The 23,257-nt window shown below is 53.3% G+C and overlaps 3 protein-coding genes and 1 gene segment (V, D, J or C); 3 read left to right on the top strand and 1 right to left on the bottom strand.

Annotated features, from left to right (window-relative positions):
* Positions 1-789: 789 nt before the first annotated feature.
* On the bottom strand, positions 790-9,483 carry LOC125331423. The segment is given in 3 exon segments: positions 790-1,048; positions 7,978-8,228; positions 9,081-9,483. Coding segments are annotated over 3 exon segments (465 nt in total).
* Positions 4,434-18,377, top strand: LOC125331443 (feather keratin Cos1-2-like). 2 transcript variants are annotated; one of them, XM_048315428.1, is made up of 2 exons: positions 4,434-4,529; positions 17,642-18,377. In XM_048315428.1, the coding sequence occupies exons 1-2, from the start codon at positions 4,449-4,451 to the stop codon at positions 17,966-17,968; spliced, it is 408 nt and encodes a 135-aa protein (XP_048171385.1). In that variant the 5' UTR covers positions 4,434-4,448; the 3' UTR covers positions 17,969-18,377. The 2 variants fall into 2 exon arrangements, with proteins under 2 accessions (XP_048171385.1, XP_048171396.1); XM_048315439.1 differs by lacking the exon at positions 4,434-4,529 and adding an exon at positions 17,189-17,294.
* Positions 13,490-13,837, top strand: LOC125331455 (feather keratin Cos2-2-like). Its single transcript, XM_048315474.1, has one exon. It carries the CDS (start codon positions 13,505-13,507, stop codon positions 13,820-13,822), a length of 318 nt encoding a protein of 105 aa, XP_048171431.1. The 5' UTR covers positions 13,490-13,504; the 3' UTR covers positions 13,823-13,837.
* Positions 18,378-20,247: 1,870 nt separating the features above from the next.
* Positions 20,248-23,179, top strand: LOC125335567 (olfactory receptor 6F1-like). Its single transcript, XM_048323279.1, has 2 exons — positions 20,248-20,373; positions 21,640-23,179. The coding sequence occupies exons 1-2, from the start codon at positions 20,284-20,286 to the stop codon at positions 22,582-22,584; spliced, it is 1,035 nt and encodes a 344-aa protein (XP_048179236.1). The 5' UTR covers positions 20,248-20,283; the 3' UTR covers positions 22,585-23,179.
* The last annotated feature ends 78 nt before the right edge of the window (positions 23,180-23,257 follow it).

The raw sequence follows: 23,257 nt of genomic DNA, 5'->3' as shown, positions 1-23,257 counted from the left end.
AACACATTCCTTGTTTTCCCTCCGAGATGTTCTACTATTTCAGGACGATGCTGACTGCTCATCCAAGGGTGTTTGGGGGAAGCCGAGGATGAGAAGAAAATGTAGAGAAGCGAATTCCAGCCCCAGGTGGGATTCAAAGTACACCCTCCTTACACATCTAGATGGGAAAGTGCCTTCTCATCCACGTTCCAGTACGAGGCAGAGACTTTTCCCCAGGGACAGAGATGGAGATTTCCCTGTCACCTCAGCAAGACTCCCTGCAAACATCTCTCCCGCTGGGACCTACTGAGGTGACGGCACTCCATTTATGAGACCATGTGTGCCTGCCAGCGCAGCTGCTTTGTCAGCTCCCACCACAGATGCTGGCCTGAAGGAGCAGCTCTGCTTTGCAAAGCAGGCTGAGAAGAGCAATGCACGCGCCCAGAGGGCCAAAGGCCATGGCAGAGCCGCAGCCCGCAGCAGTTTCCTGCCAGGCAGAGGAGGCAGAGGGGCGGAGGGGAGGCCGGGCAGTGCGTGCCGAGTGTGTAAGCGCAGGGGGCAGGCTGTGCGAGCCGTGTGTCCGGCGGCCGTGCAGGGCTGTGTCGGGCGCGGTGTGCGCGGGGTCGCTGCGCAGGAAGGAGCTGCGGAGCCGCCTGAGGCCCGGCGGCCGAGCGGCAGCGCCCCCTGCTGGCCGCGGGCGGCGCTGCGGCCCCGGCCCCGCCCGGCCCCGCCCGCGGCGGTTCGTGCCCGGCCGCAGCCCCGGCTCCTCTGCCCGTGTCCCCCAGCGCGCAGTAATACACGGCCGCGTCCCCGCGCCGGGGCCGCCGGAGCCACAGCGCGCTGCTCCGGCGATCTGCCGACACCCACAGACCGCCCGCAATGTCCGGCAGCTCTTTGGACTCTTTCACAGTGAGCGCGAGCAGTTCGGGTCCTCGGCCCGGGAGCTGACGGTACCACTGGATCCAGTCTCCGGTCTGGATTTTGGGATGTGAGCAGCTGATGTTGATGCCGGTGTTCTCGGTGGTCTCCAGCCGTGGCTCCTGCTGGACCTGGGCTCTGGCCACAGCCACTGCCGGGGAGAAAAGAAGAATCACTTTCCGTCAGCAGCAAATGCCGTGCACGCGGACAGGGGATAGGGCAGAGGCGGACAGATCAGAGCTAAATGGGATATGTTTTGAGAATAAAGTATGGAGAGACAATTTCTGCGAGAGTGATTGTATGGACATTGTATGTGGGATATTTAGGAGAAGAGTCAGACTGCAGAAGGGGAGATTGGAATGACGAAAAGGGATTGACTGCAATGAATGGGCGGGTGGATGAAGGAATGAACGAATGAAGGAATGGCTCAAGAACTGGAGTAATAAAAGCGGCAAGTTCGGAGGGAATGGATTCATTAAGGAGAGAAAGGATGAGGGCAGTGGGTGCAAAAAGGGAGAGGAGGAGCAGGAGTGCCAGAGACGAATCCCGAGCCCAATGCTGATCCCAGGCAGATCCAGACCCAGCCCCGGCCACCGCCACCTCCACTGCCACCCCCGCGCACCGAGCAGCACCGCGGCCAGCGCCGCCAGCGCCGCGCCCCGGCCCCGCCGCATCCCGCCGCTCCGCCGCCCGAGCATCGCTGCTCCCGCCAGCCCCGGCTCTCTGCTGCGGCCGTGCCGCCTCCTCTCCGCCGCCTCCACTCCTCTTCTGTCCTCTCCGCCGCCGCCAGCTCCGCCCCGGGGCTGAGCCCTGCACCGGCGCCGCTCGGGCTCTCACCGAGTCCTGGCACGGAACGGAGGCGAGGCGAACGCGGTGGGAATGGGGCGGCGGTCCGGACTCTGTACTTCGGAGGCGGCGGGGCCGGGGTGGGTGCCAGGGGATCGGGCTGGTATCGTGGAGCTCAAGATTGACACTCCATGTGTTCCTTTCACTCCCATGATCCGTTCCCTCTCATTCTCCCTTTGCTGTCACCTGGCGACTCCTGAATTGGCCTTCAGGGCACGGATTTGTAAGAATGGACAAGGGGCACGAGAGGCAGAGCGCCCCGCTGGGCTTAGCACTTCCTCTGGGGGCACAGCTCGGTTGGGATTTTGCCAGGGCCTTTGGCACGAACCTCCCGTGAGGCAGTTTATAGAGAAGAACCTTCCCCAGAGGAGGCACAGACATGGCACGGCATCTCCCACCTGCTCTGGAGTCATGCAGATGCAGTCTGCATTCATGGAGAGCAGGGGTAACACAGGTGGAAGGTCAGCGATGACAAGGCAGTGTGGTCTGTGGACAGACATGGATTCAGAAACATCTGTGCTTCCATGGAAAAGATAAGATGCAGGAAAGCCAGGAGAGGACTAGAAGGGTTTCTCCTCTCCAAAACGAGTAGCTCGATTTGCTCAGTCTGTCCTCACATGTCTAGATTGACAGTGCCCAAATACACTTGGTGGCCTTTGTTGCACACATTTCTGTTGATACATTTTTTGGACTGGAGAGCTCCAGCATGGCTGAAATACTCCAGGTGTGGGCTCAAACTGGCCAGAGGGGCAGGGTCACCTCCCTAGACCTGCTCACAGCACCGTGACTAGCACAGCTAAGGATGCAGTTGCCCTTCCTTGCTGCAAGGGTGCTGCTGTCTCATGTTCTGCTGGATGGCTCCTAAAACACCAGATCCTGTTGTGTGGATCTGCTTCCAGGACAGACAGCTCTCAGCCTGAGGGACCTGTGTGGGAAAAGAGTGTTAAGGGGTCTCACTCATCTCTAGGTGCACACCTTGCTTGCCCTCCCATCTCCACAGAGATGTGATCTGGAGACAAATCAATGGGGTTTGCTCTTGGTTCCACTCATCCCTCATTCCAAATGCATCTCCATGGGGGGGAATGTGGCCTGGCCGATGTCTCCCAGCAGAGCTTCCTGGCAATTACCTCCCCAAGGTCAGTCCATGGAAGAGTGAAAGTCCTTAACTGCTCTGTCTTAAAGCTCAACATAAGCCCAGTGTGACAGGCAGCCAGGCAGGGAGACGGGCTCAGGAACTTTGCACGCTCTGCACAACCCTTGACAGAAGAGGGTCTGCTGTGGACACACCTGCGGGGCACAAGGACGTGCTCTGGAATCCAGACAGTTACGGGGCTCTCAGGCTGAGATTCCAAGGTGGAAGTTAAAGGTCCTTGCGGGGTGAAGTCCAAAACAGTCTCCAGGATGCTGGTTTTCCCTGTGCAAGCCACAGGGTATGTCCTTCCTCTCACAGCACAGAGACACTAGGCTTTGTGATCCCTTCCTTCAGTCAGTGTTTGCGACAAAATCTCAGCCTCTGCTTCACTCAGCACCTGCTCACCGGGCTGCACAGGTACACTTGGCATGAGGTTAGACAAGAGAGGGGCTGTGTCCCAACCCTAATGCCACCAACAGTGCATTGAAAAGAAATCCACTCACGTGGATACAGGAGGTGGAAAGGAACCCTCAGTCTTTCTCCCTGGCCACGAATCCAACCTGATGCAGCACAGGGGAGAAGCAGCTGTGCACTGGCCTGGAGAGATGTGTCTGTGTGTGTGTGAGCACTCGCAGCCATGCCGAGGCACTCTCAACCTTCCAAACAGAATTAAGCTAAGAATCCAAACTTGGGTGAAACCTTTGTTGGGGCCTGCAATTGGCAGAAGCAGAGCGTGATGTTTAGAGCAGCTGGGAAAGGAGGTCTCAGGAAGCAGGGACTGCATTTCAGTGCCTCTTCCCTGGACAAATCTCCTGCAGGCTGCTACATCCTTGTTCAACTGCACCCAGGCTCCTTCTGAATCTGGCAACCAGCTGAGTCGGAAGCCCCTTCCCTTTCTCTTTCTCTTCCAGAATGATCCACTTGACAAACATCTCAGCTGATGTTGTTTTCTTCTGAGCCCGCTGTCATGGCAAAGATATGGGTGGACACTGTGTATTAGGGAGAGGCTGAAATGTGGTTGCAGGGGCTCCTGCTTAAGAAATTAGGAGAGACACCCCATGGCCCAGGCTGCTCTTTGCAGGGCAAGGAAGAAAGTGGCTCCTTGTGAAGGCTCCAGCTCCCAGCTCAGGAGTGGCCTTGGTTGCTCTCATTCACCCTTGTGCTCTGTTTCCTGTCTGCTCCCTCTCCCAGGTGCACCTCTGACTTTGAGACGTGTCCTGCTACACCCCGTGCTGGCCCTGCCAGCCCTGTGGCCCCACCCCGCTGGCCAACAGCTGCAATGAGCCCTGTGTCCGGCAGTGCCAGGACTCCACCGTGGCCATCCAGCCCTCGCCCGTGGTGGTGACCCTGCCGGGTCCCATCCTCAGCTCCTTCCCACCGCCGTGGGATCCTCCACCTCTGCTGATGTTGGCAGCATCCTCAGCTCTGGCAGAGCGCACATCACCTCCGGGGGCTGTGACCCGTCTGGCATTTCCAGGTGCTACTATGGCAGAAGGTCCCTCCCCTGAAGAAGATGCTGGGAAAGCCCCATGGAGACACCTTGAGGAAATCAGAACATGGTACTGGGGAAAGGATGGACATTTTTCAATGTTGGTACCAGGACAGCTGGAAGGCTTTGCCTTTCCCTTTTCTTTTGTCTCCCCTTGGGAGCAAGGTCCCACCAAGGGCAGCCTGGTGGGGACCGTCTGCCTCGTCTCCCTGTCTGGGACAGGTAGACAGGCACCGTACAGGAACTTCTCCACTACCAAGGAGGACACACTCTCAGATGCCCCTGGGCTACCAGCACTGCTGTTCGCCACTTGTGGTTATTTTCCTTCTGTCTTTGTGACTCATTAAATCTTTCTGCTGCATTCAGGCCTGGCCTCTGTGCAATCATTCCCCCCCTGTAGACACTTTCCAAGCTGTCAAAGGTGAAGGGAGCCTACCAAGGCTGGGGCCCCAGAAGACCTGCTGTTTACAAACAGAGGAGTGCTGGTGGGAGATGTGGTGGCTGGAAGCCGTCTTGGGCACAGCAACCATGAAATGATGGAATTTTCAGTATTATGTAAAGGAAGGGAAATCGACAAAATCTCTACCCTGGATTTCTGGAGGGTGGACTTTGGCCTATTCAGGACACTGATTTGCAAAGTCCCTTGGGAAGCAGCCCTTTAAAACAAAGGGGCCCCGGAAGACTGGTTATATTTTAAAACAGAAATCTTGAAGGCACAGGAGCAGCGCGGCGCTATGTGCCGAAAGATGAGCTGGTGGAGAAGAAGACCTGCGTGGCTGAGCAGGAGCTTTCCGAGGAACTCAGTGAATAAAAAGAAAGTGTATCACCTTTGGGAAAAGGGCAGGCAGCTCAGGAACAGTTGAAGGATGTTATTAGGTCACGCAGAAAGAAAAGTAGACAAGTGAAAGCTCAATTAGAACTTAATCTGGCCAATTCTGTTAAAGGTAATAAAAAGTGTTTTTACAAACACATTAAGGAAGGTCGAGGAAAATCACATTTCTTCACTGGATGCCATGGGGAATATATTCACTAAAGATGAGGAAACACACCTGAGGTGCTTACCACCTTCTTTGCCTCACTCTTTAAGAGTAGGATTGATTATCCTCAGGACAACTGGCCTCCTGAGCTGGGAGACAGGGAAGGCGAGCAGAATGGGACGTCTGTAATCAAGAAAGAGGGAGATAAAGATCTGCTAAGCCACTTAGACGCTCACAAGTCTTTGGGATTGGATGGGATTCACGCTAGGGAGCTGGGGGAAGAGCTCATTAAGCCAGTGCTGAGAAGAGGGGCTGAGCAAGGACGGTGACTCCAAGTTGGAGCTGCCGGTGTTGGTGCCGGTGCTGGTGTCGGTGTCTCTATCGACGTCAGTGCCGGTACCAGTGTCTCTGCCGGTGTCGGTGTCTCTGTCGGTGTCAATACCGGTGTCGGTGTCTCTGTCGGTGTCAGTGCCGGTGTCGGTGTCTCTGTCGGTGTCGGTGCCGGTGCCGGTGTCGGTGTCGGAAGCGCCCCGGCAGCCCGGCACGAGCGGGGCGAGGCGGCCCCGGCGGCCGAGCGGCAGCGCCCCCTGCTGGCCGCGGGCGGCGCTGCGGCCCCGGCCCCGCCCGGCCCCGCCCGGCCCCGCCCGCGGCGGTTCGTGCCCGGCCGCAGCCCCGGCTCCTCTGCCCGTGTCCCCCAGCGCGCAGTAATACACGGCCGCGTCCCCGCGCCGGGGCCGCCGGAGCCACAGCGCGCTGCTCCGGCGATCTGCCGACACCCACAGACCGCCCGCAATGTCCGGCAGCTCTTTGGACTCTTTCACAATGAGTGCTAGGAATTCGGGTCCTCGGCCCGGGAGATGACGGTACCACTGGATCCAGTCGGTCTTCTGGATTTTGGGATGTGAGCAGCTGATGTTGATGCCGGTGCCCTCGGTGGTCTCCAGCCGTGGCTCCTGTTGGACCTGGGCTCTGGCTGCAGCCACTGCCAAGGAGAAAAGAAGAATCACTTTTCTTGAACAGAAAATGTGGTTCAGGGGGAGATGGGAGAGGAGGACAGATCAGAGCTAACTGGGGTATATTTTGAGAATAAAGGATGGAGAGATTATTTCTCGGAGAGTGTTTGGGTGAGGACGAGAACGTATGAGGGATGTTTTGAAGGAAAATCAGAACGAAATGAAAAAAGCAGACTGGCTGAGAGGTATACATGGATGGATGGATGGATGGATGGATAAAGACATGGAGAAAAAAGGCAAAGTGGGAAGCAATTACTTCACTGAGGGAAGAAAGCATGACAGCGGAGGAGGAGACAGAGGGTAAATAAGAAAGGAAAAGGATCAGGAGGGTAAGAGATGACTTTTGGGCTGGGGACGGTCTCACACAGCCCGCCGACCCGGACGCCCCGACAGCACCATCCACACACACCGAGCAGCACCGCGGCCAGCGCTGCCAGCCCCGCGCTCCGACACCGCCGCATCCCGCCGCTCCGCTGCCCGAGCATCCCTGTCCTGTCCTGTCCTGTCCTGTCCTCTCCTCTCCGACGCCTCCAGCTCCGCCCCGGCCGGGCTCAGACCCCGCCTCTCACAGCACCACCACAATGAGCGACACAAGGACGTTTGCCATTGCCAGGAACAAGAGACAGCTGCGTCCCATCCCACACAGCACCGACACTGCATCGGAAGCAGATCCGCTCCGCCACTGGCAGCCCACGGGCGGCAGGATTGCCGAGCCTCTCGCCGTGCCCCCAAGGCACAGCTCCTCCTTTTGCCCTCTGCAGCGCTGCTGAGAGCGGCTGTGTCCCGGCTGGGGCGGAGGGCACGGGGGCTGCCAGCCGTGCTGAAGCCGCGCCCGTGCTGTTTGTCCCGAGTTCAACTGATCCTCCGAGCTGGAGTGAAACCGTCCTTGTGGAGCCTGAAATCAGCATCAGCGGAGCGTGAGCTTTGGAGGGGCAGGAGAGGGAGGGCTCAGGAGACAGGGGCTGCAGTTCAGTGCCTCTTCCCTTGAGACATCTGTAGCGGGCAGCTGCCGTCCCCACTCAGCTGCACTCAGGCTCCTTCTGACCCTGGCAAGCTGCTCTCTGTGCTGCTCAGGGCCAGAGCAGTGCTCGGTATCCCTGGCCCAGTCAGGAAATTCCCTCGCGGTGAGGGACACACATGCACAGACATGGCTTCGTGCACAGCAGTGTGGAGCCCCACACAAATCTGTGCTTCACGTGTGTCCATGCAAACGGGGCTGCTCCAAGAGCACACGAGGCAGGGACACAGAACCAGCCCTGGGCTCTGCTGAGGACGTGTGGGGCCAAAGCAGCAGGGCTGGAGTGTGGAAGGACAAGGTCCCAGGGGAGCACAAGGGCAATTTTTCTTTACTTAGAGACTGCACAGGGTGGAAATGAGTCAAAATAGTCCAGAATATTTTCCCGAGGGAAGTGCTAGCATGGATGGGGTGAAAACCATCAGGCCATTGTACAGACGTGAGGAGGTCCCGTCTGGTGAGCATCGGGGCGACCTCAGGGTCCCTTGCCCCAAGCTCACCCTCTCACAGACACATCCCCTCCCTCCCCTGGGTTGTTGCACAGCCGAGGAAGTTCCCTGCACCAGGGTGTCTTGCACAGCACAAAGGTACAAGGCACTGTCAGAGACCTCCACTTCCTCCACCTGCAGGACACTGTATTTCCCCGTGGTGTTCAGGTGCGTGGTGATACGGCCGCTGTGCTTGGCGCCAGGCCCTGCGTGATAGGAGACCAGCTGTGGGGCTTGGCCTTTCCGCACCTGGTACCAGAGCAATGCCCTAAAATTACTGATCTGGTATGTGCAGGTGGTCTGGAAGGGATGTCTCTGCTCCACTATGACTTGTCCATCTTCCTGGGTGACCATGATCTGCCCCGTGGTGCCTGGAAGAAAGTGAAGGTCAACAGTTCCACAGGGAAGGACTGTGGGTAGCAAATCAAAATGGGATGCAAAACCCTGGTTGAAGAAAGCTTTCTGCCTTGTAGAAGAGTCCTGAGAGATTTTGGGCAGGAGTTGGGAGCTCTTTTTGCACTGCATGACCCAAAGGAGAGCTGTGTTGTGTCTGTCTCCTGCTCCGACTGCTCAGAGGATCAGGGAACAGCCTGTCCTGCCTGAACTTTGTGTGCTGGAAGCCGCACCCCTCCAGCAGTCTGAGGAGCCCATCGAGGTGCAGCAAAAGGATTCATCCTGCTTCGCCATTCCTGTCACCTCTGAGGGCTCCTAGATCCCTGAGTATACACAATGCTGAGCTTGGAAAGAGGGAGCCCTGGTTGTGGTGCCAGCCCAAAGAACACTGGAAGCCACGGCAGAGCTGGCTCAGCCTGGAGGCAGAATGGGACACCCTGTTATTGTAATGAAATGGGAACTTTGAGGTACCTGGGGCAGGTTTGACAGAATCTCAGAATTTGCATTAAAACAGGAGCAATATACAACTGCAGAGACAGCTGAGATTTCCTGTGATGACTGCAGGAGGATCAGAAGAGAGGCAGAGGAGGTGGATTGAAGGCAAGAGAAAAGACAGTGAAGGACTCTGAGGTTTCTCTTCTCTCCCTTCCCTTTTCCTTTACAAATCTAAGAGCTTCTTGAGAAAACACTTGCAAAACCACAAACAGAAGCAGAGATTTCGCAGCCCTTTCCCTCTATTCACTGATATTTCCCCACACAATCCTGGTAAGGCTGTTGAGGTTTTCCTGGGGGGAAGAAGCAGGGTGCCTTAGGGAAAAGCCAGGACTTACCCAGGAGCTGGCCCAGGAAGACCGTGAGGATGAGATAGGCGAGGTGCATGCCGAGACCAAGCTGCGTGTTTGCTGAGTGAGGGAGAGTCAGAAACCACCTGCCAGCCCCGAGATAACAGAGCTGCCGGAAACCACTCTCTGGGGGCAGCAAAGGAAGGAGCGGAGGCGGGGCAGAGAAATGACCTGTCCTTCCAGTGCCTGAAATGCTCCTTCTGCGTGTCTCCCTCCTCCAGCAGCTGCCCCCGTGCCTCCCTCAGCCACCGGCATTCTGACCATTCCGTGCCTCTGGGGCCTCAGTCATGGGAAGGGGCTGTTCCCGCTCAGCTCGCAGTGGAGTCCTCACCTCCCCAGCTGGAATCACCAGCTCTGCTGCACACCCAGTGCTGGGCATCTGGGAGGTCAAGGGCTTCTTCCTCAGTGAGCTTTCTCATCTTCCCGTGGTGTCCTCAGCTCTGTGGGGTCATTGCTATTTCCTCTGGGAACATCAGATTCCTCTCTCTCTGTTGCTTCTCCCCTGCCCTTCTTCATCATGCCTGGTACAAATGCCTCTGTCCCAGCTCCCTTCCTCCTACCCCCTTTTCTGAGTCAACTCCAGAGTGATCCCATACTGGTCATTTTGGTTTCGTCTAAAACGGGTTTGTCACAAAACCCCCTCTAGAATGACGTGAATAATAAATAATACAGGTAATGATACTGGTTATATGAGGAACATTCTCATGCAACTGTTGCACCTCCCCATGGTTTAGAAGGGGTTTCTAGAGAAGTGGAGGGTCCTGAGGCTGTCACAGATTTTCCAGCTGAAAGAGCAGGATCAAGCTTACCCTGTTATGGGCTCCTTTGATGCTTGTGCCTTCTTAAGCTTCAGAACAGAGATAAGACAATAAGACACGTACAGGGAGATGAGGATTCTGCACTTGTGCTGAGAAGAGATACCAGGGCCACATCACTGCAGTCTGTCCTTTCCTAGGCCTTGTGTGTCCTCTCTCATCATGGCTCCACAACCTCACAAGCTTTCCTTGCTGACAGCTCCCTCATCCCACAAGACCCGCTCAAACCTCCATTGTTGTCATGTTCCTCTGTAGCAGTGAAAGCTTCTCTGGACTCAGGCCGAAAGGGAAGTCAGATTTCAGGGGCTGAATTAAAACCTTTGGATAAGCTGAGATACATGAAGTCACACCAAAGTGAAATAGAAATATAGATCTTTAACTTTTAGTAGAAATATATGCTAAGTGCCTTAAACATTGAAAAGCTGCAGCAGAGACCTTAAACTTAGTTTTTACTACAGCAGTGTTGCCTATTCACAGAATTTCTTTACTTTAGACAAAATATAGATAGAACTATGTGCTTCATATTTTTTAGATAGAGTGTTCACATAAACAATAAGAGCTGATAGAAACTGTAAATGCAAATCTGTGTAATACCTATGTAACACTTGTGTAAGATTCACGACTGCTAGAATTAGACCGGGATAGGTTAAGAAAAGAAAAACTAGACTAATGTGTTAGTCTTATTGGTCAGTTAACAAACATAATCCACACTTCTGTAAGAAAAAATTTATAGAGAAACTAGAACTAGAAGAAGAAGCTGTTTTCTGCCTGCTGTTTGCTGTTGTTGCTTGGCTTTATCATGTAACCCCCTTGAACTCTGCCTTCAAGAAAGCTAGGAGACTATGAAATAAAGAACTTAGCACAACAGCAGACTCCTCTGCTCTTCTACCCTGGTTCGAGAAGGAAGGGTATCCCATGAAAAGCCCAACATTCCTCTTGTCACTTCTTGTCACTGACAAAGCTCAGCCTGAGCCACTTCACAGCAGTTTCCTAATGGCCCATCAATTAGAACCTGATGAGCTCCCTCCTCCTCTCCCTTATCACCTACTGCCACATTGGTGTCATTGTGTGCTTTGTTTGTCACTTTCCCTTTTCCTTGTTCTTCCCTTGGCAAGGGAAATGGACGTGATGTGAGCCTTAGAGAACCAGACACCCTGGCCTTGCACATGCCCTGACAGTGGCCTCTGCTGAACTTGCTCAAGTGAGGCAGTTCCTGATCATGCTGAACGGCTCCTGTCCCCAAAGCAAATGGGGTCTCTAGAGCAAGTCTCTGCAGGGAAACCTCATGTGCAGCTCGGTCTTTCAGGTGTCTCCCTGCAACGCTTGCAGCATTGCTAAATCCTGGCATCTGCTTTGCAGGCTGCCTGAGAAGTGACAAACGTGAAGGAAAAGGGACCAATCCGTTTCAGGTGGAAGGTGGGTGTGACAGAGCCCTCCGATGATGTGAAATGCTCCTCTAATCCAACACATTCCTTGTTTTCCCTCCGAGATGTTCTACTATTTCAGGACGATGCTGAATGCTCATCCAAGGGTGTTTGGGGGAAGCCGAGGATGAGAAGAAAATGTAGAGAAGCGAATTCCAGCCCCAGGTGGGATTCAAAGTACACCCTCCTTACACATCTAGATGGGAAAGTGGCTTCTCATCCACGTTCCAGTACGAGGCAGAGACATTTCCCCAGGGACAGAGATGGAGATTTCCCTGTCACCTCAGCAAGACTCCCTGCAAACATCTCTCCCGCTGGGACCTACTGAGGTGACGGCACTCCATTTATGAGACCATGTGTGCCTGCCAGCGCAGCTGCTTTGTCAGCTCCCACCACAGATGCTGGCCTGAAGGAGCAGCTCTGCTTTGCAAAGCAGGCTGAGAAGAGCAATGCACGCGCCCAGAGGGCCAAAGGCCATGGCAGAGCCGCAGCCCGCAGCAGTTTCCTGCCAGGCAGAGGAGGCAGAGGGGCGGAGGGGAGGCCGGGCAGTGCGTGCCGAGTGTGTAAGCGCAGGGGGCAGGCTGTGCGAGCCGTGTGTCCGGCGGCCGTGCAGGGCTGTGTCGGGCGCGGTGTGCGCGGGGTCGCTGCGCAGGAAGGAGCTGCGGAGCCGCCTGAGGCCCGGCGGCCGAGCGGCAGCGCCCCCTGCTGGCCGCGGGCGGCGCTGCGGCCCCGGCCCCGCCCGGCCCCGCCCGCGGCGGTTCGTGCCCGGCCGCAGCCCCGGCTCCTCTGCCCGTGTCCCCCAGCGCGCAGTAATACACGGCCGCGTCCCCGCGCCGGGGCCGCCGGAGCCACAGCGCGCTGCTCCGGCCGTCCTCCGACACCAACAGCTGTCCTGCAGTGTCCGGCAGATCCTTGGACCTTCTAGAAATGCCCGCGAGATGTTCAGGTCCTCGGCCCGGGAGCTGACGGTAGAAGTGGATGAAATCCTCGACCTGTTTTTTTGCGTGTGAGCAGCTGATGTTGATGCCGGTGCCCTCGGTGGTCTCCAGCCGTGGCTCTTGCTGGACCTGGGCTCTGACCGCAGCCACTGCCGAGGAGAAAAAAACCCCTCAACTCCTACTTTCTACCCAGCCCTGCCCAGAACAAAATCCCCCAGAAGCAGTCAGGAACGTACAGAGATTATGATGAAAATAGTTTGCAGAGGATGTCCATATGTGCAGGAACGGAAATGTCCATTAATAATAATAATGACTACATAAAATATACAAAAAGACACAGAGGAAAGGAAGGTACAGGAATGGTTGGACAAAGAGGAGAGAGATGAGTTTTCTGACGCAATATGGAATAGTGCAGACGAAGGGATGGAGAAGAGTATGGTTATGGGACAGAGGCCCGTGAAGAAGCCAAAGGGGACAGTAGTTTACAGGGACCTGCCGGGTCGCCCCAGCCCCACGCCCGCGCACCGAGCAGCAGCGCGGCCAGCGCCGCCAGCCCCGCGCCCCGACACCGCCGCATCCCGCCGCTCCGCCGCCCGAGCATCGCTGCCTCCGCCAGCCCCGGCCCTGTGCTCTGGCCGTGCCGCCTCTTTTTCTCTTCTCTCCATCGCCTCCAGCTCCGCCCCAGGGTTGAGCCCTGCGCCGGTGCCGCTCTGGCTCTCGCCCGGGCTCAGAGCACTCAGGGGCCCTGCACGGGCACAGCTTGGTGTCTTGGCAAATGGACTCTCCCCCTCCTCCAGCAAGGACATCCCGGCGAGAATCAGCCTGCACAGAACCAGCTGCAGCCTGAGGCAGCAGCAGCGCCCCAGCCCAGGAGATGGAGCCACTTCCCGGAGCTGTCTCACCTCAATGGACCTCTCAGCTGATTCCTGCTCTATTCTACGACGGCTCTTGGGGCTGTTTGTCATGGGAGAGAGAAGTCGGAAGAAGGTTCAAAATGGAGGGAGGCTGGGATGGTGATCAAGTGGCATCTGGACTCGGGGCCTGGGCAGTAGCTGCGTAGGAGCTGGTGGCTCTTTTTGGGCCCTGACAGAATGAGGCCAACCAGCCCTCATACATCTCTGCAGAGCCTCTGCCTCTTGGCCCTGCATGTTCTTTGACTCCTGATGTAGTGACAGGCTGCTCCTCATATATCCTTATATTTTGCTTCTTCCGTGCCCTCTCTTCAGGTTACCCTCATGCCCCATGACATGTCCTGCACAGAGAAGTGCCAGCCCTGCCAGCCCTGCGGCCCCTGCCCGCTGGCCAACAGCTGCAATGAGTGCTGTGTCAGGCAGTGCCAGAGCTCCACCGTCGTCATTGAGCCGCCTGCTGTGCTGGTGACCCTGCCCGGGCCCATCCTCAGCTCCTTCCCACAGAACACCGTGGTGGGATCCTCCACCTCCGCTGCTGTTGGCAGCATCCTCAGCTCTGGTGGAGTGCCCATCAGCTCCGGGGGCTTTGACATCTCCTGCATCACCAGCCGCTATGGTGACAGTAAATGTCACCTCTGCTAAATCTGCTGTCAATGGCCTCAGATAAGAATACCGAGGAACTCAGAATATGAAGCTGGACAGAGGATCAACCTTTTTGTCATTGTTTTAAAAGCAGCTGATCATTGCTGGTTCGCCTTGCCAGGGTAAACTTGAAGGGATCAACCTGAGCAAGTTGTTACTGCGTTCTCTGAAAACTTGGCCAATGTCTACCTCTCCTTTCACTCTCACCCTTTCTCACTCTAGCCTTTGTTTTCTTGTGATTCCTTCAAAACCTGCTGTGAGGACCCCAGAGACCAGCATGCAGGGGCATGCTGGACTGTCTCCTGTTGCTGGACAGGTCAACAGATTCCCTGTGGGAACTCTGCCACAGGAAAAGGGAAGAGATTCTCAGCTGTTTCTGCTCCTCTTCATACTTGGAGCCTCTGCCTAGAGTGACCTCATTTTCACCTTCGGACACATTAAAAACTCGCTGCCTGTGTCCTTTAGTTGTCTTTCATCTGTGCACTGAGTGCTGAGCAGAAAAGCCATTGGTTGACAGGCACAAGGGGAGCCCTTCATCATTCCTAGTGGCACTGGGGTGTGGGACAAATTGCAATGAAACTTCTTTCCAGAACTGCTTCCAGGCACTGAGGCATCTCAGAATTTCATAGAATTTTAGGCTGGAAGGGTCTTCTAAATTTCTCCTGGTCCAATCTTCCTACAATGAGTAGTGACACCTTCCACTAGACCAGATTGTTCAAAGCCCCACCCAACCTGACCTAGAATGCGTACAGGGATCTATTGTCTCTCCGGGCAACATATTCCTCTGTATTATCACCCTCTTTGTAAAAAATTTCTTCATAGCTAGTCTGAATCTACCATCTTCTAGTTTAAAACTGTTTCCCCTGCCCTATCACAACGCACCCTGCTAAAATATTTCTTTTAAGCCCCCTTTACATACTGAAAGGCTGCAACAAAGTCTCCTCAAAGCCTTCTCTTCTCCAGGCTGAACGAGCCCAATTGTCTCAGCCTGTCCTTATAAGAGAAGTGCTCCGGTCCTCAGATCATTTTTGTGAGCTCCTCTGGGTTTGTTTCAAATGGTCCATGTCTTCCCTCTGCTGAGGACTCCAGAGCTGGAGGCAGTATTTGAGATGGGGTCTCAGTGTAGAGGGTCAGAATCAGGAAACAGTTGGTTTTCTGGGCTGCAAGAGCACATTTACAGCTCGTATCCAGCCTTTCATCCATGAAGGAAGACATCCCTAGTTATTCCACTGCCAATCGCTGTCAGTCCTTGCCTGGCTGCGTCTCCTTTCAGAAATACCTCTTGGACCTGAAGCATATGACCGGACCTCATACAATCAGGAATCCTGAAGATTGCTGTTCTCTAGAAGAGAACTGCAGGCATGTGGGAAGCCTGAGGAGGTCAGCATTTCCACAAGTTCTTGGGGAAGAGTGCTCCTCTTGCTTTGTGTGAAGCTGTGCTGTGCAAGAAGGCTCACAAGCCAAAGAATGGCAGGAATTGGGAATGGGTTAATAGCCTTGGAATGGCCTAAATTCCCTACTCCACTGTCCCTCTCTTCCATCACCTGATCCAGGGGCCATGGTCAGTGTGCCTGGTCATGGGCAGCAGATACAACTTCCCCATGCAGCCCTCTCCCCCTGCAGCACAGCGTCTGACCTGGCTCACCTGGTGCTCCTTCTGTAGGGCTGAGGTGTTCCTGGGCAGCACTGGGATCAGCTACAGCAGGCCCCACAATGGAGTCCCCTTTCCCTGTGAACCCAACACCCATCAGGTGAAGCCAGCCCCGGGACAGGGAATGGTGGCAAAACACAAACAGGGCTTTGTTCTGCCTTGTCTTGCCCCAGGACAGAGCAGCTTTCTGGAGGCCCAGGAACTCTACGGCCCCACAGGCATCACAACCCAGCCACAAGTGCACTTCTACCCCACACAGGGTGTGTGGGAGTCAGAGCAGAGTTAGCAGGTAACCCTGGGACAGGGAGTATGAGGACCAAGCCCACCTAGACCAAATTCATCCATGCGCTCAGCTCCACCTTGGTCCCTGCCAGGGCCTCTGTGAGAGCCCAGGCCTAGCACAGGCCTGTCCCAGCTCTGCCCTCTCAGTGCCTGGGTCCGGCCTGAGCTATTCTTGTTCTTCTGACATAGCCAGACCCCTTCACCACCCACGGCAGTCACAGGATGGACCCTTTACATGGGCCTCTCTTGAGTCTGGCCTTGCCCTGAGCCCCAGCACCAGCTCTGGCCCTGCCACTCCTGTCCAGATCTGGCCCTCCTGCACATCTGTAAAACAGATTAGGGCAATAATCAACAGATACTTCTGGGGCAGAATTATCCCCTAAGGCAGAGGTCTGAGATGGAAAAGATCTCTTGCTGTTTCTCAGTAGAGTTCTACACCAAGGATGTATTGCTAGGCACTTCCCTCAACAACTGGCTCCCTAAGGCTCGCGTTTCCTCAGGACTGGTGATGAATACGCATCTACCCCCCTTCACTGAGCTTGGTGTCTGCAGGGTTGTTTCTCTCACATCTTAGCTCTCTTTTGTCTGCTGTTCCTCAGTAGGTGTTTCCTCCCTTCCTAAACATGTTACTCCAGAGCTGCTTCCACCATCACTGATAAGCTCAGCCTTGGCCAGCGGTGGATCAGTCTTAAAGCCATCTAGTGTTGGCTGCCCCACAAGCAAAACCCTTCCATGGAACCCAAATCCAGAGGGTGCAAGGCAAACAGAGCCAGGGGCTTCTCTGAGGTCCTGTGACAGGACCACAGGCAATGAGCACAGGCAGGAACACTGGAAGCTCTGTCTGAAACATAGGAAAGGCCTTATTGTTGAGGGTGACCAAGCACTGGCTCATATTGCCCAGATTACCTGAGGATTCTCCCTCCTTGGAGATATTGGAAAGGCGTAAGGGGAGATTTAGGAGCAAGAGAATGAAACCCAACAGTTCAGCCCAAATGCCTGAGATTCTGAGCAAAAGTGAACATTGGAGCAAGTTGGGAGGCATGGAGGAAAGAAACATGGCATATCATTTTGCAGTGGTATCATGGCATATCCTTGGGTGACCAGTCAAGGGCTGAAGTGCTGGGAGCAGCTGGGCCCCTTCCTGTCAACAAGACCACAGACAACACCACCAGTGAGCTCCAGGCCAACCTCATTTCCCTGCACTGCACCCACTCAGCACTTGAGCTGAGGATTCTGCAGATACTGACACATTCCTGCCCTGGAAATCCTGAGGCATCTCAATCCCAGCACTTAGAAGAAGCCTCCATGAAGAAATGTGTATGACATAAGCTAGGAAATGAAAAGGTGGCAACACGGAAAACAAGCACCCAGCCCATGTCATTAGCTGGCATGTTTTCCATACATTATGAGGACCTTAGGAAATTACCGCTTTCATAGAAGCCACCTCTGGGCCTGGAGCAACTCAGAGCCACCATAAAAGGCAGCCCAACTTCATGCTCTCTCATCCACTTCTCCTGCCTCCTTCTCCTTGGGATCCAGGTGAGTCTGAAGCTCTTTTCCTCTGTCCTTTTCTGGTGAAGCAGATACGTGTTCCTATAGCCTGTGAGAGGTCTTAGTGCTGCTGGTGCTGAGGGGTCAGAGAAGAGCTAAGGTCTGACTTAGAGAGTGTCAAGGATTTGGCTGAGGGAGCTCTTTATTGAAGAAATAAGGTGAAACTTTGCAGTACTGTGTCAGGATGAGGCTGAAAACCCCTTTCTCTCACTGCCTAGTTTCTCCCTTCTGGCGTAGCAGGTACCATTGAAATTCTTGCAATGGGATGATGGACTCATAGCCGATGCCTCCTCACATATGCCTGTGCTCTGCTTCCTCCCTGCCCTCTCTCTCAGGTGCATCTCCAGCCCCAAGACATGTCCTGCTACACCCCGTGCCGGCCCTGCCAGCCCTGTGGCCCCACCCCGCTGGCCAACAGCTGCAATGAGTGCTGTGTCAGGCAGTGCCAGGACTCCACCGTGGCCATCCAGCCCTCCGCAGTGGTGGTGACTCTGCCCGGGCCCATCCTCAGCTCCTTCCCACAGAACACCGTGGTGGGATCCTCCACCTCTGCTGCTGTTGGCAGCATCCTCAGCTCTGAAGGAGTTCCCATCAACTCTGGTGGCTTTGACCTCTCCTGCATCACCAACCGCTATGGTGGCAGAAGGTGTCCTCCATGCTAAAGCCACTGGTGCAGCCCTCACAAGGACCCCCAGGAATCCAGAAGCTGATGCTGGACTGAGGACAGAGCTCCTGGCCATTGAATTCAGAGATGCTGAGCAACCAATGCTGCCCTTCCAAAGGAGGGCAGGTGGGGTTCTCTGAAACCATGGCCAGTGTTTGACTTCCCTGTCATAGTCTCTCTCCCACCTCTCTCTTGTCTTCCATACTTTTGGACTGTAAGCCTCTCTGGGGGATCTGCTAACTGCTGCCCACTGTGGGGCAGGCAGATGGATGCCCCGTGGGATCTCCAGTATTGGTGATGGGCAGAGACTACCGGCAGTTGCATGTGGTCTCCCACCACCACCAGCAGCCTCCTCTATAAGGGAACTCATTTCCCACTTCAATGACAATAAAACTTTCTGCATCTCACCCTCAGCCTCCATGTAATCCTTTTTTGGTGTCCTTGTCTCGAGTTGCTGAAACCAAAAGGCATTGCTATGGGTGGTGGAGGAAAAGGTGGGGACACAAGTGGACCATTGATTATTCCCAGAGGAAGGGGAGGGTGGGATACACAGCAGTGGGGCCCTTTCAGGCACTGTCCACTGGAGCTAAGGAAGACATCCCTGACTTCTCCACAGACAGCAGGGATCAGGCTCAGCCTTCCAACATTTCTGCTCAGATATGACTCCTTGGTCTCAGAGCACGTCCTGCAGATGGGGAACACAACCCATCTTCAGGACCAGATTTAACAGACTCTGTGGACTCTTTCCACAGTCAGTGATGGGACATCAGGTCACCCAGGGGACTTATCCCATCCCAAAGCAGATGTGCACAGGAAATGGCACAAACCATCTTTCTGGAGACACAGATCCTGCAGCTGACCAGTGGCGGCCTCTGAACTCCCCAGCTAGGGAGGGAGCTCACAGCAGGGCCTGCATACCTGGTCACGTGCTTATCGCTTGCTTCATTAAGTGATCACAAGTGAACACGCAGGCTCCAACACCTCCATCCCATAGCTAAACCCCACATCCATGTCCATAGGATAGGACAGCTAGATAGTGGGGAGATGGTTTCATGGCCAGAAAACAGGCTCAAGCTGAGAACTTTACTCCCATTAGCTGCATGTCAGCCTCACACCAAGTACAGGTCAGTTTTCTCTCAATCACACTGAAGCCTGGGACACAGGACTTGCAGAAAATGTCTGTCAAGTCCAACACCTGTGTGGTGATCCTGGACAGTGCAGACACACTCTCTCTGGAGGTGAATCTAACTCAAGATGCCTAGAGGACGAGAAGTGTGTGTATTTTTGTATGTGTGTGGTCTAAGCCAGCTCTCTAGTTTATCTTGAGTGTCAACAGAAGAAAAATAGGTGTTTGTCAGGCCTGGATTGCCTGATCTGTGAGAGACAGCTTTTTTTATAAGAGTTGAACTAAGGCTTGAGAGTGCCTCTTTCTCTCAGCTGATGATAAATGGAGCAAAGATGAGTACTTCAATTGGAGACACCTTCTCTGGAGTCAGGGGAAATCAATTTTCCTCTACTAATGTCTCGTCTCGTCTGATTTTGAACTTAGATCTTTACTTAGTTCTTCAGCTAAGCCTGAAGACAGAGGCCTTAACTGCATTAAGAGGCTCTGAAATGAGGTAGGTGAACTCCTTACCTTACAGTATCTGTATTCATGTGCCCATAGTTGCCTTTAGTTACTCCCCACCTTGGAGGTTTCACAGCCATCTTGGTATCCAGCACCAAATACTTGGAACATGACTATTTCAGACATCTCCATGTCAGCTGAGTTCCTGACAAGGTTCTCATACCACAGCTGCAGGCAGGAGGCAAACACCCAGCCTAGCAGCCACTTAGGGAATTGCATTGCTGTTCTTTAATTGCCCTGTGTGAAGAGAGAGTACTATCCATCTCTGACAAGCCCATAAGACCTCCCAGAGGTCAAACTCCCTGGGGCACACCAGAGGGAAAACAGAAAACAGTCTCCTAGGTGTGGCCAGCTGGAGCTTCATTGTGTTAATGAGGTGGGTGTAGGGATGTTCTTATGCTAATGATGCTGGCGACTCTCTGGTGTATGATCTCGCTATATGAAGCTAAACTGAAGAGAGTTTACACTTTGTGTGCATGCACACAAAGCTCCCTTTAGTGGAATTACAGCCGTGGCTGCGAGAGGGAAAAGATCAGGGCTGCAAGCTGTCAGATCCTACTGGATGGAGAGGAAACAAGGTCAGGCAGTTGCCATCAGCTTGAAGTGAGTCGGCAAGGGGAGAGCTGCTCATCCACACACCTTCATCTGAATCCAGAGTTCCCCCCCCAAAAATCTACCTCTTTCTAATGTTCTCCATTAGCCAAGGGGACCATGGCTTCCTCGGGAAGATGGTGCATGAAAAAATGTCATTTGGATCATTTCCACTGGCAAATCTGGTGAGTGAAGCCTGCCCAAGACATATAGCACAGACTTCCGATGCCTTGCATGTTTAAGGAGAGCTTATTTAAGGGAGATTTCTTTACTCTTTAAGTACATGAATTTTCTGGTATATATTGCTGTGGAGGAAGATAGGAAAAAAAGGGATGATTCAGATGATGATTTAGTCCATCTGTCTTCCACATCCACCTGAAGATATGTTCTCCTTAGAGAACTGATCAAGAATCCTCCCTTGCCTACAGGAACAGTTCAGCACAGCTACCTTTAATAGGATAGAACTCAGAGGATTTTGCCTTCAGTCACTGAGGCTAAATATCTCTGCCTAAGTTGGGATGTCTGACATCCATCTAAAGTGCTCACTAGATTCCTGCCTTAGACCTCAGAAACAACCTGGCACTTCTAGAGGGCTTTTGGCCATGTATATAAGACAAAATGAGCCATGTCGCCCTCATGCTTTTTCTCTATCTGTGAAGAAAGAAGGGGGGTAAGCTGAGGAGCTGAGATAGGAGTATTTCACAGTAGATATTTCAGCTTGGTCAGCAGAAATCCTTCCCCTGACTCTGAGAAGGCAAAATTGCAAAGAGGTGAATCGTACTCCTAGTAGCTATGCTGAGAAGCAGACATCAATGCAGGAAATGGAGGTATTTGCAAAAGCTTCCTGTTCTGAGACTTGAAAGAAAGCAAATATAGGAGACCTTGAGTAGTGACATACTAACCTGCTTCCCTGTGAGCTGCAGCTCAGTCTCAATCCCTTGTAATAAGCTGACCTAGAAGAGGTGGGAAAAATCTCTTGCAGTGCCACATTAACCTGACAGTATTTGTATTCCTCAGTTGCATTTGCTGATATCACACCTCAGTATTGCCTGCCTTGGAGAGTACAGGTTATGTTATTCCCTTTGTATTTCTAACAGCTTTTCCCATAGCTGGAGTGCCTCAGCCTGTTGTCCATAGTTTCCTAAGTGGGATTTTCATCTCACAGAAGTGACTACATTCCACATTTTTAAAGGAGGTGCATAATCTGATAAATAATTCTCCAAATATTCATTTGTTGGGTTTGGCCTGATTTTCAGGGTTAGATCTAGTTGTCTAAACATGTTTTATCCAGGAAGGATTTCTCAGACAATTTTAATTTAGGATTAATGCCATTTTCCCATGTTGTGAACCAACTGCATTTTCAGGGACGGTGATTTTTTTTCGCTACTTGTAGCATCTGAAGGACCAGCACAGGCATGCAAACTCTCACAGAAGCTTTTCTTTCTCTGCAGATGGACCTCAACATTTGGAAGGACATGGCAAATGGGACAAGTGTGGAAGAATTCATCCTTCTTGGCTTCCCAGGCACATGGCAATCCCGAGTTTCCCTTGTGGTAGTGTTTGCACTGATGTACACCCTGACAGTAATAGGCAATGCATCCATCATAGCCCTTGTGTGGAAAAGCAGCAACCTACACACCCCAATGTACTTTTTCCTCTGTAATCTCTCCTTTCTGGAGATCTGGTACACTACAGGTGTTGTTCCCAAAGCCATAGGGGTCATGCTGGGGACTAGCCAGACCATCTCCTTCAGTGTCTGCATCCTCCAGTTGTTCTTTCTTCTCTCTCTAGGCTCCACTGAGTGTTTTCTCCTGTCTGTCATGGCCTATGACCGCTACTTAGCCATATGCTACCCCCTGAGGTACAACTCCCTCATGAACAGTGCCCTCTCTCTTCGGCTGGCACTCAGCTCCTGGCTGGGAGGCTTTTTGTCCATCTCCCTGCTGGCCTTTCTGACATCCAGGCTGACTTTCTGTGGGCCAGATGTCATCAATCATTTTCTCTGTGATATAGATTCCTGCCTTGCCCTCTCCTGCAGTGATACATGGCCTGTGGAGCTGGCAACCTTCCTCATCTCCATAATTGTTGTGGTGTCCTCCTGTGTGGTCACCCTGGTCTCCTACATGTACATCATCTCCTCCATCCTGAGGATTCAGTCAGTCCATGGCCGGAAAAAGGCCTTTTCCACCTGCTCTGCCCATCTCAGTGTTGTCACAATCTGGTACGGCTCCACCATGTTCCTGTATGTCAAGCCATCGGCCCAGAACTCCCTGGATCTGAACAAAATTGTGAATACCTTTAACACAGTGGTAACTCCTTTCTTAAACCCCTTCATTTACACACTCAGAAACAAAGAGGTGAAGCTCGCTCTGGGACGGGCTTTCCAGAAGAAGTGAAGTGAATTTTCAAAGTTGAACAAACAGATTCATCCCCTCCCTCCCATGACTTCTGCCCTGCAGAAAATCCCCACTGATATGGAGGTCTGTGTGGGCATCGCAGGCAGTGAGAAGCCACCAGTTCCCCAATGAGCTCATATCAACTTACAGCCATCTCTGGCTGGGCTGAGCCTCAGTTCTGCTGCTCCCACCACCCTCTGTTCATTCCTGGTGAATTCAGAATGCCTCCTAGTCCTCTAAAGTGCTGTGCTTGGAAAGGGTCACAAACCCCATCCATAAATGGCTCTGTAACAGAGCTGGAGGAGTGGTACTCCCACAGGTTTCTACCCCAGTTTGCCAAGTGCTTCATTCTGTCAGGGTTCGTCTGAACCTCCTAAAGAAATCCCAGCAAGTTCAGGAAACATTGCTTTAGGAAACAGACATGTTGCTCCATTTAGCCTGATGTTTTGAGGACGTATCTGTGCCACATTCTTGTAGCTATTTCATCAAATCATACCCTAATTCAGGATAAAATTTGGCAATGTCTTATATCTCTACCTATAGCCATTATTCCTAGCATAAGAATGCAAACAAAATTTGCATAATTCCTCTTCCTTCCTTGCCTTAGTATCTGAATCTACTCTCTTATTTTTAATTAAAATTATGCAAAATGGTGTGTTTCATACTAGATGTG

The sequence above is a fragment of the Corvus hawaiiensis genome, chromosome 1, assembly GCF_020740725.1.
Source record: "Corvus hawaiiensis isolate bCorHaw1 chromosome 1, bCorHaw1.pri.cur, whole genome shotgun sequence".
Lineage (NCBI taxonomy): Eukaryota > Metazoa > Chordata > Aves > Passeriformes > Corvidae > Corvus > Corvus hawaiiensis.
The sequence above is the reverse complement of the archived record's forward strand: the minus strand, read 5'-3'. Positions and strand labels throughout refer to the sequence as shown.

Bases quoted from the DNA above. Each gene is read 5' to 3' on its own strand.
- LOC125331443 (XM_048315428.1), top strand. From the start codon at position 4,449: ATGGACATTTTTCAATGTTGGTACCAGGACAGCTGGAAGGCTTTGCCT. The intron at 4,530-17,641 runs GTCCCACCAAGG...CCTCTCTCTCAG, and splicing joins TGTCTCCCCTTGGGAGCAAG to GTGCATCTCCAGCCCCAAGA.
- LOC125331455 (XM_048315474.1), top strand. From the start codon at position 13,505: ATGCCCCATGACATGTCCTGCACAGAGAAGTGCCAGCCCTGCCAGCCC.
- LOC125335567 (XM_048323279.1), top strand. From the start codon at position 20,284: ATGTTCTCCATTAGCCAAGGGGACCATGGCTTCCTCGGGAAGATGGTG. The intron at 20,374-21,639 runs GTGAGTGAAGCC...CTTTCTCTGCAG, and splicing joins CATTTCCACTGGCAAATCTG to ATGGACCTCAACATTTGGAA.